Consider the following 16,321-nt stretch of genomic DNA (forward strand, 5'->3'; position numbering starts at 1 on the left):
TCAAGGGTGACTCTATATAAGCTAACTGGAATTCGAGAGAAAATAATCATCAACTCATTAAAGGAGGGTCCAGTTTTTCAACATAAAATTTGGCAACGTTTGACTTTTTTTCAAACTACCCAAATTACAATGAAAAATCATTGATAGTATATTTGAAAACTATTCATTTGGGGGATTGAAGTTTAAAAAAAAACAAAGAAAAAACAGACATCCCGTTAGGGCACAAGGGGGAAAGGGGATAAACCCGTTAGAACTGGTATTGAATCTGAGTAATATGAGATAAATGTATGCAAATTAAAATATGTAATATTCGTTGTGAATTGATCGTTAGGAGGGTCGGTGTGAGCTAGGGGGTGCCAATATATTTTAAAGAAGGAAATGATCGACGACCTAAAGGTGATGTTGACCTCTTATTTTAGAATAATCGGGACTCAGGGGCGACCGCCCCCATTATTTAGAACGATAGGGCAATGATCAGCATAGATGAATACAGAAAGAACAAGGAAGAAATGCGAAGGAGAAGAAATATAACAAAAAAATGGGAAATTGAGAAAGAAAAAAGAAGCGGGGAAAGGAAAAATATACAAACGGGTGAACATGGAATATCTAAAAAGTTGACAATATACTCAAATGAATCAAGGAGGTAAGAAGCCAAAAAATTTAGGGGGGGGGGGTTCCACCTGATATTTTGGGATGGACACAGGTAAAAAAATTTACAAGCAAAAAAAAATGGTTATCAACCAAAATTTCAGGGGGGGACCACCAAAATTTTTTGACAAGCAAAAAATTTAAAAAAAGGTTATCAACTAAAAATTTTTGACAAGCAAAAAAAAAAAGTTATCAACCAAAATTTTAGGGGGGCCGTCCCCCACCTCAAATTTAGGGGGACAGGACCCCCCCCCCCCCGCCGCCTATGAGTGTGATAGTGGATAGTCAAATATCAATGAGAATGAAGGGGATACAAGTTGTAATAAGAACAGAATTAATCAGAAGAACAAAAAGAAAAGGATGTAAGGGATAAGAAAAAGAAAGAGGAAGAAGAAGAAGAAAAAAAATGAGAAGAAAGAAGCTGTAACGGATAAGAAAAAGAAAGAGGAAGAGGAAGAAGAAGAAAAAGAAAAAAATGAGAAGAAAGAATACAGAAAAGAAGAAGAATATGAAGAAGAGAAGGGAAAATGAAAAGGAAGAGAAAAAAGGGAAAAGGGGGGAGAGGAATAAGACGAAGGTAAAACAAAAAGGGGAAAAGAACGAAAGGCGGAAATAGATAGAGGTAAAAAGACAAAAGGGGAATGAAGGGGATTTAAGAAAAGCAGAAGAAAAAAAAGAAATAAATAAAAAAAAAGAGAGAGAAAAGAGGAAAAAGGAGAAGAGAACATAACAAATAAAATTATTGACCTGGAAAATATGGGTTTATTGTACATTATCCCCCTTTCAATATGATTTTGGAAATACAAATTACTTGGTTATACAATATTAGGTCACAAGATGGATCTGGAGCTATTAAACACTCCATGGTCTAAATCAATAAATCACTCCAACGTCTAACCCGTAAGATACTACACTTGCTATTGAAGGTTGTACAAACACCAAGGGATAAAACTCTGCCTGTACCTTTTTGAGATTTCTGAAATGAAATACTAGTAAACATTGCAGAACAAATCCAATATTACTTGGTACTTCATGCTAAAAATATTTACCAACAGTTTACTGGCTCGCAAACAAAAACCTATTTCATGATTCAATTGATAACATTAGGGAAACCGATCGCGTATACTCGCTTAATTTTATTGATTAACATCGGCGTTAATCCCAAGAGGGCGGAGCCAGGAGAACCCACCCCCCCCCCCCACATTGTGGCCTTCTGTATCAGTTGGTGAAATTTGTTATGAAAATGAGCAATGGTAATTTCAATTAATATATATTTTCTACTTCACTGTCTCTTCATCAATAAAAAAAAGTTTTAATTTTGTGGAATAAGAAAATTACATCTGTGTATGTGTGTGGATGGGGTGGGGGGGGGGGGGTCTGCAAATATGAGCAAGGGTACAGGTATGTATTATAATTATGTATACACTCTAAATTATAAAGATTTGAACTAAATCCAGATAGATTGTAATTTGGGACCAATCGAATAATAGATTTACTTTAAATCTTGAAGATTCATTTTATTTCAAATTTCCTCGAGATTTAAAAATAATTCGTTAGGATTCAAACAAATCCAGGATTCGATTTGTTCCTATCAAAAGTCTTAAAGGGATGGTCCGGGCTGAAAATATTTATATTTTAATACATAAAGTAGAATTCACTGAGCAATATGCCGAAAATTTCATCAAAATCAGATAACAAATAATAAAGTTATTGAAGTTTATAGTTTAGCAATATTTTGTGAAAACAGTCGTCATGAATATTCAGTAGGTGGGCTGATGATGTCACATCCCCACTTTCCGTTTTCTTATGTTATTACATAAAATCATATCATTTCATACTTGTGTTAATAATATGTCTCCCTTATAATGAAATAAGTTGCAGCAATAAATATCTAATGCACTAAATCGGTTGTCAATCCAATTTTTCTAGTTCTTGGAGGAAAAAATTTGAATAAACCTAATTTCATATAATAAAATACAAAAGAACAAGTGGGGATGTGACATCATCAGCCCACCTAATGATATTCATGACGACTTTTTTCACAAAATATTGCTAAACTTTAAAATTCAATAACGTTGTTATTTGTTATCCGATTTTGATGAAAATTTTGGCATTTTGCTCAGTGAATTCTACTCTATTTATTAAGCTATACTTTCAGCTCGGACCATCCCTTTAATTCACGCATGAAAATGTTAATCAACCTCATAAATCTGAAGCACATAATGACACCCCCTCAGTTAGAGAGTTTTGGAATTACGAACCAATGAAATAAAGAACATTCGGAATAACGGGCTGTAGCCTTACCACATTCTATTTTCGATATTGCCAACATACAGAAAAAGTTACTTATTAGCAAAGAAGAGTTAGGAAAAGGAAAAGTTACTTATTAGCAAAGAAGAAGAAAAGAGAATTGCATTAGAGCGTAATACGTTAACGTGACACTATAAAAAATGGGAATATTTAAAGGTTTTAAACTTAACCAAAATAAAAAGGATGGGGGAGGGAGGGGTGCCCCTCGTCTGCCCGTGCATGGAATCGATCGATCACTGTCACTGTAAACTGACATCTGTCCTGTCTGTTATTGGTTCGTTTTTTTTTTTGTTTTTTTTCCTTTTAATTGTTCCTGTCTTTTGTTTTGTTTGTTTGTTTTTTTTCTCTCCTTTATATGTATGGTGTTTTTTTCTGTCTATTTCTCCTGTTTGTTTTTGGTGTGTTAGTTTGTTCAGCTTTGGGGTCTGATGGGGGGGGGGGGGGCTCATGGGACGGGAGAATGCTCATATACATTCATTCTTTAAATTTGCGTAGTTGTTACGTCTTTGTTTTATTATTTGCTTTAGCTGCATACCACTGGCGTAAATCCGTGTTGAGGGGTGGGGGGGGGGATGACTGAAATATTTTGGCATTTTTTTTGCAATCATGTTTTTAGATATGCAAGGAATTGTAATTGATATGTCCACAGTGGCGTACCGTGGGTCACGGCATTGTGGGGGCACCAGCAAAATTTTTGAATCACTGAGTCTCAGTTGCTAGTTATTCTGACCTAATAGAGACATTTTAAGGACAATGTCATTGAACGGACATGTATCTCACTGATCAAATAATGCGAGCGCGAAGCGCGAGCTGAATTTTTTTTATATTCACACCTAAAAAGGGACATTATAATCAAATTTTTGTAATCATGATAGGTACCTGTCTCACTAAACAATGCGAGCGCGAAGCGCGAGCTGAAATTTTCGTATATTTTGACCCCAAACAGCGAGATTTTAAGGAATATATTTTAGGAATCCATTAAGAGTATGCATATCTCACCATAGTCATCTAATGCGAGTGCCAAGCGCTTGCTGATTTTATTAGAATTACATCTGAACACATGAAACACTTTTTGTAGTCATTGCAATGATGATTATCATAGACGCATCTCACTAATCAAATATTACGAGCGTGAAGCGCGAGCAGAAAATTTAGATAAGTTAGATAATTCAGACCTGAAGTGGGGCATTCTAAGGTTTCTTTGTAGGAATTAACTTGGACCATACGTATTTCATTAAGCAAATGATGCGAGTGCGAAGCGCGAGCTGAAAATTTTTGATATTCAGATCAGAAAAAGGGACATTTTAAGGATCGACTGATTTTAGGAATTCATGAAGAGCAGACATATTTCACCAATCCACTAATGCGAACGTAATCACGGACAGGAAATGTTTTTATATATACGAATACCTTCAACATGGGGCAATCACTTTTTGAGTCATGTAAAAGAAGCATATGTCACTACATAAAACAATGATAACTCAAGTGCTAGGAAATATATTTGGTTTATATTGACTTGAAAACGGGATGTTTTAGTATAACAGGATTATATATCTCGTTGAACAGACAATGCGAGCACCAGGAACAATGAAGACGTAGGCCTTGGGCAAATTATGTTTCATAAAGTTATGATAAAAATGTTTCTTATGTAATGTAACATAACATAATTATAATATAATATAACATTATAATGAATAATACTTTCTTCTTTCCCACTACGTTTCTTTTCCTTTCTTCCTCTTTTCTCTTTTTCCCCATTTCCCCGGGTTTTTTTTTTGTCAGCCGATGGGGGGAGCATGTGCCTCCCATGCCCCCCCCCCCCGTAGTTACGCCACTGTATGTACATATGGCAAATACGGTATCAGGACAACTACCCCCTGGACAATCACCCCCCGGACAACTACCCCCCGGACAATTACCCCCCGAGGACAATTACCCCCCGGACAATTACCCCCCGGACAATTACCCCCCGGACAATTACCCCCCGGACAATTACCCCCTGAGGACAACTACCCCCCGAGGACAATTACCCCCGGACAATTACCCCCCGGACAACTACCCCCCGGACAATTACCCCCCGGACAACTACCCCCGGACAATTACCCCCCGGACAACTACCCCCCGGACAATTACCCCCCGGACAACTACCCCCCGGACAATTACCCCCCGGACAACTACCCCCCCGGACAATTACCCCCCGGAAAATTACCCCCGGACAACTACCCCCCGGACAATTACCCTCCGGACAACTACCCCCGGACAATTATCCCCGGACAATTACCCCCTAGACAAAGGGAGTGCACAGAGTCATACGTCGGCCGTACGTTTGACGTAAGAAGTACTCTAGGCATTCTCGAGTATCTTGAAATCAAACGTACGCCGTAAGAAAGCTGTAAAATTGAGCTCCATCCATAGGCGGATCCAGGGTGGCCGAGGGGCCCGGCCGGCCCCCTCCCCCCTGTCCTATCGGCAGAGCAAAAAAATGAAAAAAAGGGGGAAAGAAAGAAAAAAAGAAAAAGAAGGGGAAAGAAAGGAGGAAAAATAAGAGGTAAAATAAGAGAAGGGAGCCGAGTGAAAAAAAAAAAAGGTCAGGGGATGACTTGGAAAATGATAAAAAAATATATTTCATGTCACTATATGAATTTTTTGCTCGCACTTCGCGCTCGCATAGCCTGTTCGATGAGATACACATCTTGCTAAATAGGCTGATATGTAGCTTAAAATATTAAGTTTTGAAGTTGATATTACAAAGCATATTTCAGCTCGGACATTATTCATTATTTTGTTTGATTTACAAACTGATTTTTAAGTGCTCTGTTTGATGTCCGTTTTATGTAACAAACTACTTAAAACCCCCCTTTTATGACAGCTTACCAAAAATTTCGTCTAACGATTTGCGCTCGCATTTTTGTTAAAAATATATCAACTCACAAATCCTATTCATGATTACAAAAGTGCTTAAAATATCCAGTTTTCAGGCCTCAGTGTCAACACATTTTACTCACTCATTTAGGCTTATTACATTAATAAATATGATAATAAAATTTTCATGAATTCTTAATGACTAAATTGTCCCTTTTCAGAAAAGAATATCGACAATATCACAGTTTCATATCGCACTCAGGAAGAGGAATAAGAAAGTTGTCATCATTTTCATATGATGACAAAATGTCCTTAGACCTAGAATGTCCAGGTCCTAGGTCAAAATAATAATGAAGATATCAGCTCGCGCTTCACACTCGCATCATTTATTAAGTGCTTACCACATCCACTTCACAATTTCCCTACACAATGCTTTAGATAGGGCTCAAATTCACCATTTTCATACCGGAATATCAAGTATTTTCCGCTCGCGCTTCGCGCTTGCATTGCTTTTTCGATGAGATTAATATCTTGCTCAATATAGGCTGATATGGAGCTTAAAATATCAAGTTCCGAAGTCAATATACAAAACATATTTCATCTCTTATATCGAGCTTTCATTATTTTTAAATTTACAAATTGATTTTTCAAGTGCTCTGTAAAATGTCCGTTTTATGGTCTAAATATTAATATTTTTAGCTCACGCTGCTCGGTCGCATTATTTGATTTGCATAGGCCTACTTCTTTATAAATTCTTACAAACCGTCCTTAAAATGCACCTTAAACGAATTGTATACTATCATGATTGCCAATTTGTATAGAAAAAACACTGTATTTGATTATGTCATATTGTTTACAATTTAGTAAATTTGGTACTTAATTTCCTTCTTTAATGTTTCATTGCTTTCACCCAAGAATAATACACACAAAAACACCTTGTAAGTTACAAGGTGTTCTTGTGTGTATTATCTTTGCATAAAGTTTTTTAGCTTGCTGTATTAAGTTATAAAGCCACATCTTAATCTGGAATGTGCACCAATTGTTTCATAATTCTTAGCTTCTTGTTAGTTGAACTGTTTTAAAATAACAGATTTATAGGTCTACTTGACAGTGTTAGTGTTGATAGTTGCCTTATCGACTTTCAATATTTCTACCTATGAAGGTGTCTTTTTACGTTTTATCTATTTGCCTGATTTCATTCCTGAAATTAAACCCAAAATAGATATTTTAAAAAATCAGATCAGTTTGAATCAGAGATATTCAGCATTTGTGATTATTATGACTAATCGTGTTCAATTGTTCTATGAAAACTTTGAATGAGGGCCAGTTTACAAATTTTCTGATGTATATATGCATAGCCAAACGGGAGGTTTCGGGTGCAAGCCCCCCCCCCCCCCCATTTTTCATGATGCAGAAGGCGCCGCTAAACAAAAACAAAAAAGGAAAAAAGAAGAAAGTGAGAGAACAGGAGAAAGAGCAATATAAAAGAGAAAGAAAAAGTTATTAACGTAAGATAAATTAGAAAATATTTCGGAAACCTGTGCCACCGACCAAAACTTACAATGGGTCCCGCTTAATTCTAACAATGATGCTGGAGAGAAAGGGGGATTTTCTGAAGGTAATTATCCGGGGGGTAGTTGTCCGGGGGGTAATTGTCCGGGGGGTAATTGTCCAGGGGTAATTGTCCGGGGGTAGTTGTCCGGGGGGTAGTTGTCCGGGGGGTAATTGTCCTCGGGGGGTAGTTGTCCTCGGGGGGTAATTGTCCGGGGGGTAATTGTCCTCCGGGGGTAATTGTCCGGGGGGTAGTTGTCCGGGGGGTGATTGTCCAGGGGGTAGTTGTCCTAGAACCGGCAAATACCCCTCCACTATTATCTTTTTACCCCATGATGGTTTAATGGCTTTATTAGAGATTACATTTTAAAAAATTTGACATTCCATCTTAATCCCTTCCCAAAGACCCCAACATTGATGAATTAGAAGAAACGGGGGTTTCTCTTCAATGTTATAATAAGGACATAAGTATTTCGTTTGGAAATGGTGAACTGGCTCTTTATTTGCATTTTATGATTCAATAATATTGTTTTATTTGTTAAGCGGTATTTTAGGAAGAATTTTCACCAATAAAACAATTATCTCTTGTGATTTTTTTTTCATTTCTTTCGTAAAAAATGGGGGGATGATTGTACAGGCCGGGCCCCCCTCCTCGAAAAGTGGGGGGGATATATCCCCCCCATCCCCCCGGGATTTACGCCAGTGCTGCATACATAAGTTGTTGAAATGTTATTTTTGCATGAGTTCGGATTATGTCTCTGTTCTGATACAATTTGCCTGCTATGTTTATTACACTGTTATTTAATTTGTGTATTGCACTGCTGCAATTATCATTTTGTTCTTGATTATATATGTATGAAATTTATTTGAATTAATAATAAAGATCACTACAAAACAAAAATACAAACATAGTTCCGAACGAAGACTTGAAATTTGATGAGCTGTGTTTATAAATTGATATAGCGCCATCTCCTTTCATTGACGTGAATTCATGACACTCTTTCCCATTGAGATACTCAATAGATACGTATATGTTTTATGTTATTTACCATTGATAATACTAAAGTTAACAAAAATATTTTGAAGAATATATATTTCCATTTTCTTCATTTATAAACATGGTGCACCTTTAAACCCTTTTTTTTTCTTTCTCTGATGTCTCCTATACTTCTTTTATAATTATTTTGCATTAATAATATTTTCACAATTATATCCTTGAAATATATATGAATATGAAAGAAAGAAAAAAACAATGCGGATAGTTATCAACTGCATGGTTCATTGTTTTGAAGAAAGTGTGTTGGGCCCAAAATTATTGCATGCTTATGATGAACTTTTTGTTGAAATGTGCCTAGATGCAACCAAATACCAAATTACGAGCTATACATCAAAGTTAATACGCTTTCTAGTCCAAGGAATGTGGCATTATTGGTGAAATTAGAATCCCAGCGTTGATCTCTCTGACCCCATAGCCCATTTTCCACAAAAAAAATTATAGACTCGGACCCAGTTAGTTACTCTAACAAAATGCAGGAACGGTGATGATGGAGGGATGTAGAAGAATGTTTTCTTTCATCAATAATTCGAATGACTTCAGATACTAATTTCATGGAGTGATGATCATCTTGGTTAAGGCCTATGTTGGCATGCATGGCTGTATAGGAACAAATTAATGGGAAAGAAAGTAGTGGCATGACTGCGCTTCAGGGTTTATTTCTGTTTTGACATCAGATTCACAGAATTATCGTTGAACCTATGATAAGAAACATTACTTTATCCCAATATAGTATAAACCCATTTCACCCCCATCTTTTCGCATATTTTCGGAAGACATCGATGCCAGACACTAAAGTCCCGTGGTACCCTTAAATTTGCCGCCAGTGCCATGTCGGATCTCTCCAGCGAAACGAAGAACTCGAAAATGATAGAATTTCTTTGTCATTTGTCATTTTGTACCCTAGCATGTGTTCCTTGTTGAGATTTATAGTCCAATATGTTTGCCCAAATCCCCATCAATAAATTCCATTTCTGACCCGTTTGCAGGGTGACGAGATGCAACTCTGCGTACGCCGGGAGGGGAGGACAGATTGGGGTAATAAAAAAATGCGCCAGAATCGAGGCAAACTGTATACATTTTTATAAATATCACGGTCTGCGTCACTAAATTACAGTTAGTGATCACTCAGAGTTAGTTGTCTGATCAATTTGGCAAGGAAAGGCGATTTGTAAGGTGTGAGCAAGTGAAGGAGTGAGTCAGCTCGACTTCTTGCAAACCTTAAGATAAGGGATTGTAGGCCTGGTGAGTCCAGGAATAGCAAATCTAAATTTCAAACTCCCGGTCCAGGAGGATTACAAGTCACTTTTAAGGGCGGGTTACATGAAAAACTCTTCTTCAAAGCCCATTGCAACTGTGAATGGATTACACATCTAGGATTTAGAAAGTGGTCGGTCCGTCACTCGTACATCAACAGGCGGTTGTCTGTTACAGACGTGTTGGTGAGATAGAGGAAGGGGGCAACACAGGGGGTATAACATTTCTTCTCTCGTATCATGTCCGCTTTGTACGAGATTGGCCGGATGACTCAATCTGATAAATCTTGCCTCAGGAACATCATTTTACAAGCCAAGCAGCTAGTGTCCATTCACGAGTCGAGACTACTGAACATTTCCTGAACTTCGTAGATTGTTTCCAATGACATCAGAGAACCCGCGCAAGACTGAGGGATCAGAACCGGCCTTCTCCACCAACTTTTCGGTTAAAGTCTAGTTTGTTTATTTATCCATGTGTTCTGCAGTGAAATGAACATGTTTGTCTCAATATTTTCCCCTTCGATGATGGATCTATCTGTTTTGTTATTGAAATATGGATTTTATCCAAGTACGGAACATGGGAAATTCTGCTTGATCCCCTTCGAAGGAGATCGGACTGTGATAAGAACATTTAGCTTCGAAAACCTTTTAGCACATAACTAAAAAACTTGAAGACTCCACATTCAACTGGATAACTGTAAGGAGTAATATTTGAACTCTGAAAAATACCGGAAAATTCATACGTTTGGATACTTGCAAATTGTTTTTACTGAGTTGTTATTTCCTACCATAGGAGCCAATCGCCATTTCGGATTATATAAAGCCCGCTTGAGAATTTGGATACTTCTTTATGATGCCCATTAGTTGTCAAATATCAACTTTGTTCGGAAATGGATTTTGGGGAGCCTCTAACCATAAATCGACCGGGGAAATTTACATTAATTACACTTTGTCTCTGTTTATGAAAGTTCAACTAAACCACGGAATCATAGTGCACCAATCGCCGCATCATGAGCAGACTGAAAATGAATAATTTGCGTAGTGAAAGGATCTAAAAACAAGTTCATAGTGTGATGTTATTGTTTCGTCGTAACGACTGTCAATACAAAATTATATATTGATTGGAAAATAATTTTTCACTGCTTTATACAAGATCACAAGGATTGGAGTGACAATTCATTTCCCATTGTAGGCCAAAAGTTGGTAAACAATATTCATTTCGGCGACGATGTCTGTTCAGGGATATGCAAATGAAAAGGCTAACTGTTTTGTATGGGATTATTCATGCTTTTAATTAAATCTCTACACACAAAGGAAAGGATTATCTCAAATGGCTGAATGTAACGAAATATACGGTATAGGGGGTGATGGCCCCAAGGGGTCGCCCGTTTCAGGGAGTTCCCGCGCTGTCTCGAAATTAACTATTGTGCTCGGAAATAATGGGAACCAAAATTCGCAAGATGCAGAATATCACACTGAATATCGTACCGAACGGCGAATAGAAGAAACTTATACGGAATACTCATCTTCAACTTTCCCAAGACGACATGGGTCTGCGAAGAGTCATATGAGGAGGAGGGGTGATGGTCCAGACACAGGTGCTTATTCGTACGCCTTTCGGAGAGGTGAGTGTCGGCCTGTGCATACCAATAACATATCGGCCGTCGGATCGTACGAGTCACGTGGCACGGACTCAGCTGATTACGGTAAAATTCAGTCGTCGTACACGCGAGTCGAAAACGGGACGGAAGTAAGATTCGCTGTCTCGTCCGCCGATCCCAATGTTCGCCTCCGCATTATTCCCTCATCCCATCCACAATCGCGGCATGGACATGGGAACAACAATATAGCTACAATCACTCATGTCAATACAACAAACGAGCAGCCTTTATCGGGATCATACCAAGAATTGAATAGGTGTATTGACGAAACTGAATTAAAAACCTCGTCTCGCACCACTGATCGCTCCAATGTGGGATCGTATGGGGGAGATGAGCGACCCGCTGCACCAAACCCGAGGTACGATAATGATGATACAGGGATTAGGGCGCAAGGTGTATACAGTGGCGGTGTTTTTGTGAAACCAAGATCGGAATGTTTTGTTCTAAAAACTGCTCGACAATTTGACAGTAAAAACGGAGCTGGAGGTGTGAATGTTAACAGAACTGGGCCTTCAATTAGTGAAGATGCTAAAGGTGGGAGATTTGTTTCGCAGCAGGAAAACCGTGAAAGAGCGTCGGTAGAGAGGAGTACCGGTAATTACATGGTTGATGGACTCAAGTCAAACTCCAAAACATCGTCGCTAACTTCGAACTCCCGACCTCACGTTCAGCAAATCGTTCAGCAATTAGAGGGGGATAATTCTGAAACGATTAGGAATCGAGGTAGGAGTTTTAGTTTTGTACGTCACCTCGGAACAAACGTGGATTTGAGTGAACCTTGTGTGGATAACAAACTAGGCAGGAATAACAGGAGTGAGTCTGAAGACCCAGCACCACATCAACCGTCATCATTAACATTATCCAATGCCGGAGCCTGGGGCGGCAGGTACCCAGACAGCGTGGATGCCATGCATAGCTCCCGCGCACCCAGCTGTGAGGGGCAGCGTACCGCTGGTTCAGACATGTCAACCTCAACATTTGCTGCATCTAGTGACTCAGATGCTGCATCTGGTGAAAGAAACTATTCTTCTAGTTTATATTTGCAGGGAAACCAGTTAAGAGATGTGGGAGCATCTCAACGCGGTGGGTTGTATGTTCGAGATGGAAATAAAGCTGCCAGTGCACCGGCTACACCGTCTAATGAACCAGGATATGAATCGCCAGCTGATGAACATTATGACAAGCAGACATTGGGAGATTTAACTTCACAATCACATGATCGCTCTCAAAGATATAGATCAGACTTTGAAAGGCAGAGGAAACAAGGTGGTATTTTCTCAAGCTCTTTCCAATCTGGTAATGATTCGCGAGATTATTCTTTTGGGGGAACTCAACATGACTCCTCAAATACTGCGCATGCACACAGAACAAGAGTACTTAGTCCAAATCGCATTGGTGAAGGTGAATCAGGAGCTAAGCCTCTTACCTCCCCTTCAAGTAAAACATCACCCACACATAAGCTGAAGCCCTTAGCAGTGCAGAAAGTCTCCAAGCGTTCACTACAGACTTTTGATTTCAGCCCTATCAGTTCTCGCTCGACCAGTCGCCGGTCAAGTGTGTCGAGCCAGAGCGGAAATGATTCAAAAGATCTTCAGAATCTAGCTAAGAATCTCAGTGAGGCTGTAAGTAGACGTAGAACTGAAGGCATGTCGTCATCATCTCACAGCTCACAAGGATCAAACAATGACTTGACAAGTGTTCATAATACTGGGAGTCAGGCAGAGGGAAAGCATGTAAGGTCAGAATCTATGAGCCCTGTATTCCCTAGTGAGCAGAACACAGGGCCCTCTCCAAATCAACTAAAAACTCCTACAAGCCCAGCAGATTCAACTTACCAAAATATGAGTGGAGATACGGTGACTATACGTAAGGATTATAGCAGTTTGAAAGTGCCTCGGCCCAATGTGCTTGTTCCTTCTGGCTCACTTTCGCGTACATCGCGGTGGGCGTCAGCATCTTCATCTCATACAGAAAAACCAACAACTAAGGCTGTGAGTGCTCCCACATCACCAGATCATTCAAGAAATCTTCAAGATCTGACTGCAAAACTGATCAGGGACTCGCCTGCAAAGAGTCCAAAACACCCAACTGTCCATCATACTAAACAAGACTCTGGTCTTTGTTCACCTGATGAGGAAGATCAGGGATGTGTAATGGATCTAGATCATGAAAAGGAACAAGAAATTGAAGTCCAGCCTTCTCACTTTGGCAGGAAAAAAGGTATAAATCTTCCAGAAGTTCCTAAAATATTGTCAAAATTCAATAACCGTGAAGATGCCTCCTTGAATGAGGTTGCATCTCCAACCAGTATAGAGAAGTTCAGTTTGAAAGCTCATTTGAAGCCTTTACGACCAAAACAAAAGACTAGCATTAGTGAAGATGAGGATAGTTATGCAGAGAAGGAAGAGAGGGAAGCAGAAAGTGGACAGTGGGCGAGGAGGAGAAAAAAGAATTCTGCCTCTGCTTTTCCCTCGTCTGAATTCTCAGGTGGAGGGGCGGAAGGCAATGGGAGATCTCGGAGTGATCCGACACAGGAACGTAAGCGCGGAGGAGGAGATAACTGTGAACCTACAGCACTGGATGCAGATATGTTTGGATCTCTTCAATCTAGTGGTCAAGGTTTGCCCCCACTGACTGATATAGGAGAGGTGAATCTTAGTGAAGACTCGCTGTCAAGTCATAACACCTCTATTAGTGATGCAACAGCAGATGCCATGTTTATCAATGTCTGTCGGGATGTCACAAGAGGAACTGATGTTATTATCAATGCATCAATTGAAAATGAAGAGAAAAATGGGAAGATGATCAAAAAGACCAAATCTTTAACCTGGCCAAATGGTGATAAGACAACAAATGAGTTGAGTCAGTACACACAAGGAATACAAGAATCAACGAGTGCTCCAGTAGTCTCTGAACGTCAGGAGGATGTGGCTAAAGCTCAAGAGATTAATAGACGATATAGTCCAGGTCAAGCTACGCATCTGTCTTCAGAGTCTGAAGATAGTGTTTCCAACCAGCCACTGGGACGAAATGGAGGAAACGTTACTCACGGAAAGCGGCACAGCAGTTTATCAGATCCGACATCGGAAGTTCAAGCCATCAAACATGTTCGTGCTGCCAGTGAACCTGCGACAATGCCAGTTGCTCCAAAGAATGCATCAAGTAAAAATGCAGGAACACCACCACAGATGCACGAGAGAACCAAAAGTGTCGGGGAGCAGCAGAAGCCCCGCCCAGCTCGTCGTCAGCCTATTTTACCAGGACAACACTTTCTTAGACCGCAGATGCTTAACATTCACATGTCTACACCGGACTTGTCGAAAGCTAAGACCCCGGATTCTCCATCCTTGGCACCAGGACCTAAGGCAGGATCCTGTGCAACTCTACCACGTGCTACATCAGACAAGAAAGGAGGAGAGCTCTCGCCTGCATCTAGGAGGAGACAAAAACAACAGGTAAGAACAAATACCCTGTACCAATACACCCTTTATTATTCAGTATTCTAATAACCAAATGAATATGTACCATATAAAATATTATTAAAGCAAACGGGTTTGTTGAAAATGAAAGAAAAGGAGGAGTACATGTAGGCCTAATTGTTATTGATACAGGAAGATGTGGGAGCTTTTGTTTTATTTTAAATTCAGAATCATTTAATGATAATAATGATATATTCATTTTATGATGCATATGATTTGTTTCACTTGATTCTGATGAATCTGAATATTTGACTGTTAATTGAAACTCTGGCCTGGTAATGATAACCAAGTGTGTGACATCAAACTAAGTTCTAGTGATGGATTACAGGCGGAAACATCAAGAGGAAGTAGTGTGTAGGTCAGTCCATTTATGTGAAGTATGCAAGTTTAACCAGACAGAAGAGAAGAAAAGGAAGAAAGAAAGCAGAAATATAGGCTTATTATATACATGTATTAAAGAGAGAGAGGGAGAGTTGGGGGAGGGTTGTCGCATTGGATTTGATAATTGTTCAAGATTATAATTTTCTTATTCTCAAGATGGCTCTGCAATCATTTAACTTTTGAAATAAAATGTTGGTGTTGAATATGTAGGCCTATATCAAAACAGTTTTTATGAATTCATCTTGTATTAGCCACAATGAGGATTACATGTATGTTAGGTCCTACTAGTGAGTGGTACATTTCTATTTAACCTCTGTGCGACATGCATGGAGAACACGTGTATACTTTATGAAGTATTACTGTTACAGAATTGTATGCTAAACCGCATGATTGATGTACTATGTAGACTGTCCTTATACTTGTTTACGCAAATCCATGAAAAACAGGTGAATAGAAGTCATCCTAAATTTCAACTTTTCAACTTGGATCTGGGGGAACGTTGTTCTTCCACTGAAGGATGTTGGGATGAAAAAGTATTCAGAAAGTCTGTTCCATATACCCCCCCCCCATCCTTTCTTCTTTTCTTCTGGAATTTGCTATTACACAGAGAGGGATGGACAGGAAATTTGCCTGTCTCTTTTGATGAGCATACCATGTGGAAAGGGCACTTTTGCTTCGTGATATAGGCATCTGTCACATTCTGTTGGTAGAGATGTCAGGGAACTAGGGCACAAACCTGCTTGGGTAATAAGAAAGGGGAGAATCACATTGGTTGGTGGATTACTTGAGTATGTGTTTTTGATTGGTGTTTTGGCTGGGCCTGATGCCATTGGGAGAAAAAAATAACAGGAGCCCCCCCCCATATGGCTCAGTTCTTACTGATTTTTTTTCTTGGCAAAATCATTCACATCAGCTGATGTTGGCAAAGGCATGCACTGTGCCAAAATGATGGGAAGTAAAGAAGATTTATGAACAATCTGATTACTGTCAAGACTTTGCTTAATAGTATACTTTAGAAGTGTTGATGTCCTATTTTGGGAGACAAACATCCAAAAATAGACCTATTCTTTTGATATACATGTACATGTAAATTATTTATTTTTCAAATACATGAGATTA

General features: G+C 39.1%; 1 protein-coding gene across 1 annotated transcript; it reads left to right on the forward strand.

Annotated features, from left to right (window-relative positions):
• The first annotated feature begins 9,544 nt into the window (after nucleotides 1–9,544).
• On the forward strand, nucleotides 9,545–16,032 carry LOC129260758 (uncharacterized). Its single transcript, XM_054898719.2, has one exon. The coding sequence runs from the start codon at nucleotides 11,012–11,014 to the stop codon at nucleotides 14,846–14,848; it is 3,837 nt and encodes a 1,278-aa protein (XP_054754694.2). The 5' UTR covers nucleotides 9,545–11,011; the 3' UTR covers nucleotides 14,849–16,032.
• Nucleotides 16,033–16,321: the final 289 nt, after the last annotated feature.

The sequence above is a fragment of the Lytechinus pictus genome, unplaced genomic scaffold, assembly GCF_037042905.1.
Source record: "Lytechinus pictus isolate F3 Inbred unplaced genomic scaffold, Lp3.0 scaffold_19, whole genome shotgun sequence".
In the NCBI taxonomy this organism is placed as follows: domain Eukaryota; kingdom Metazoa; phylum Echinodermata; class Echinoidea; order Temnopleuroida; family Toxopneustidae; genus Lytechinus; species Lytechinus pictus.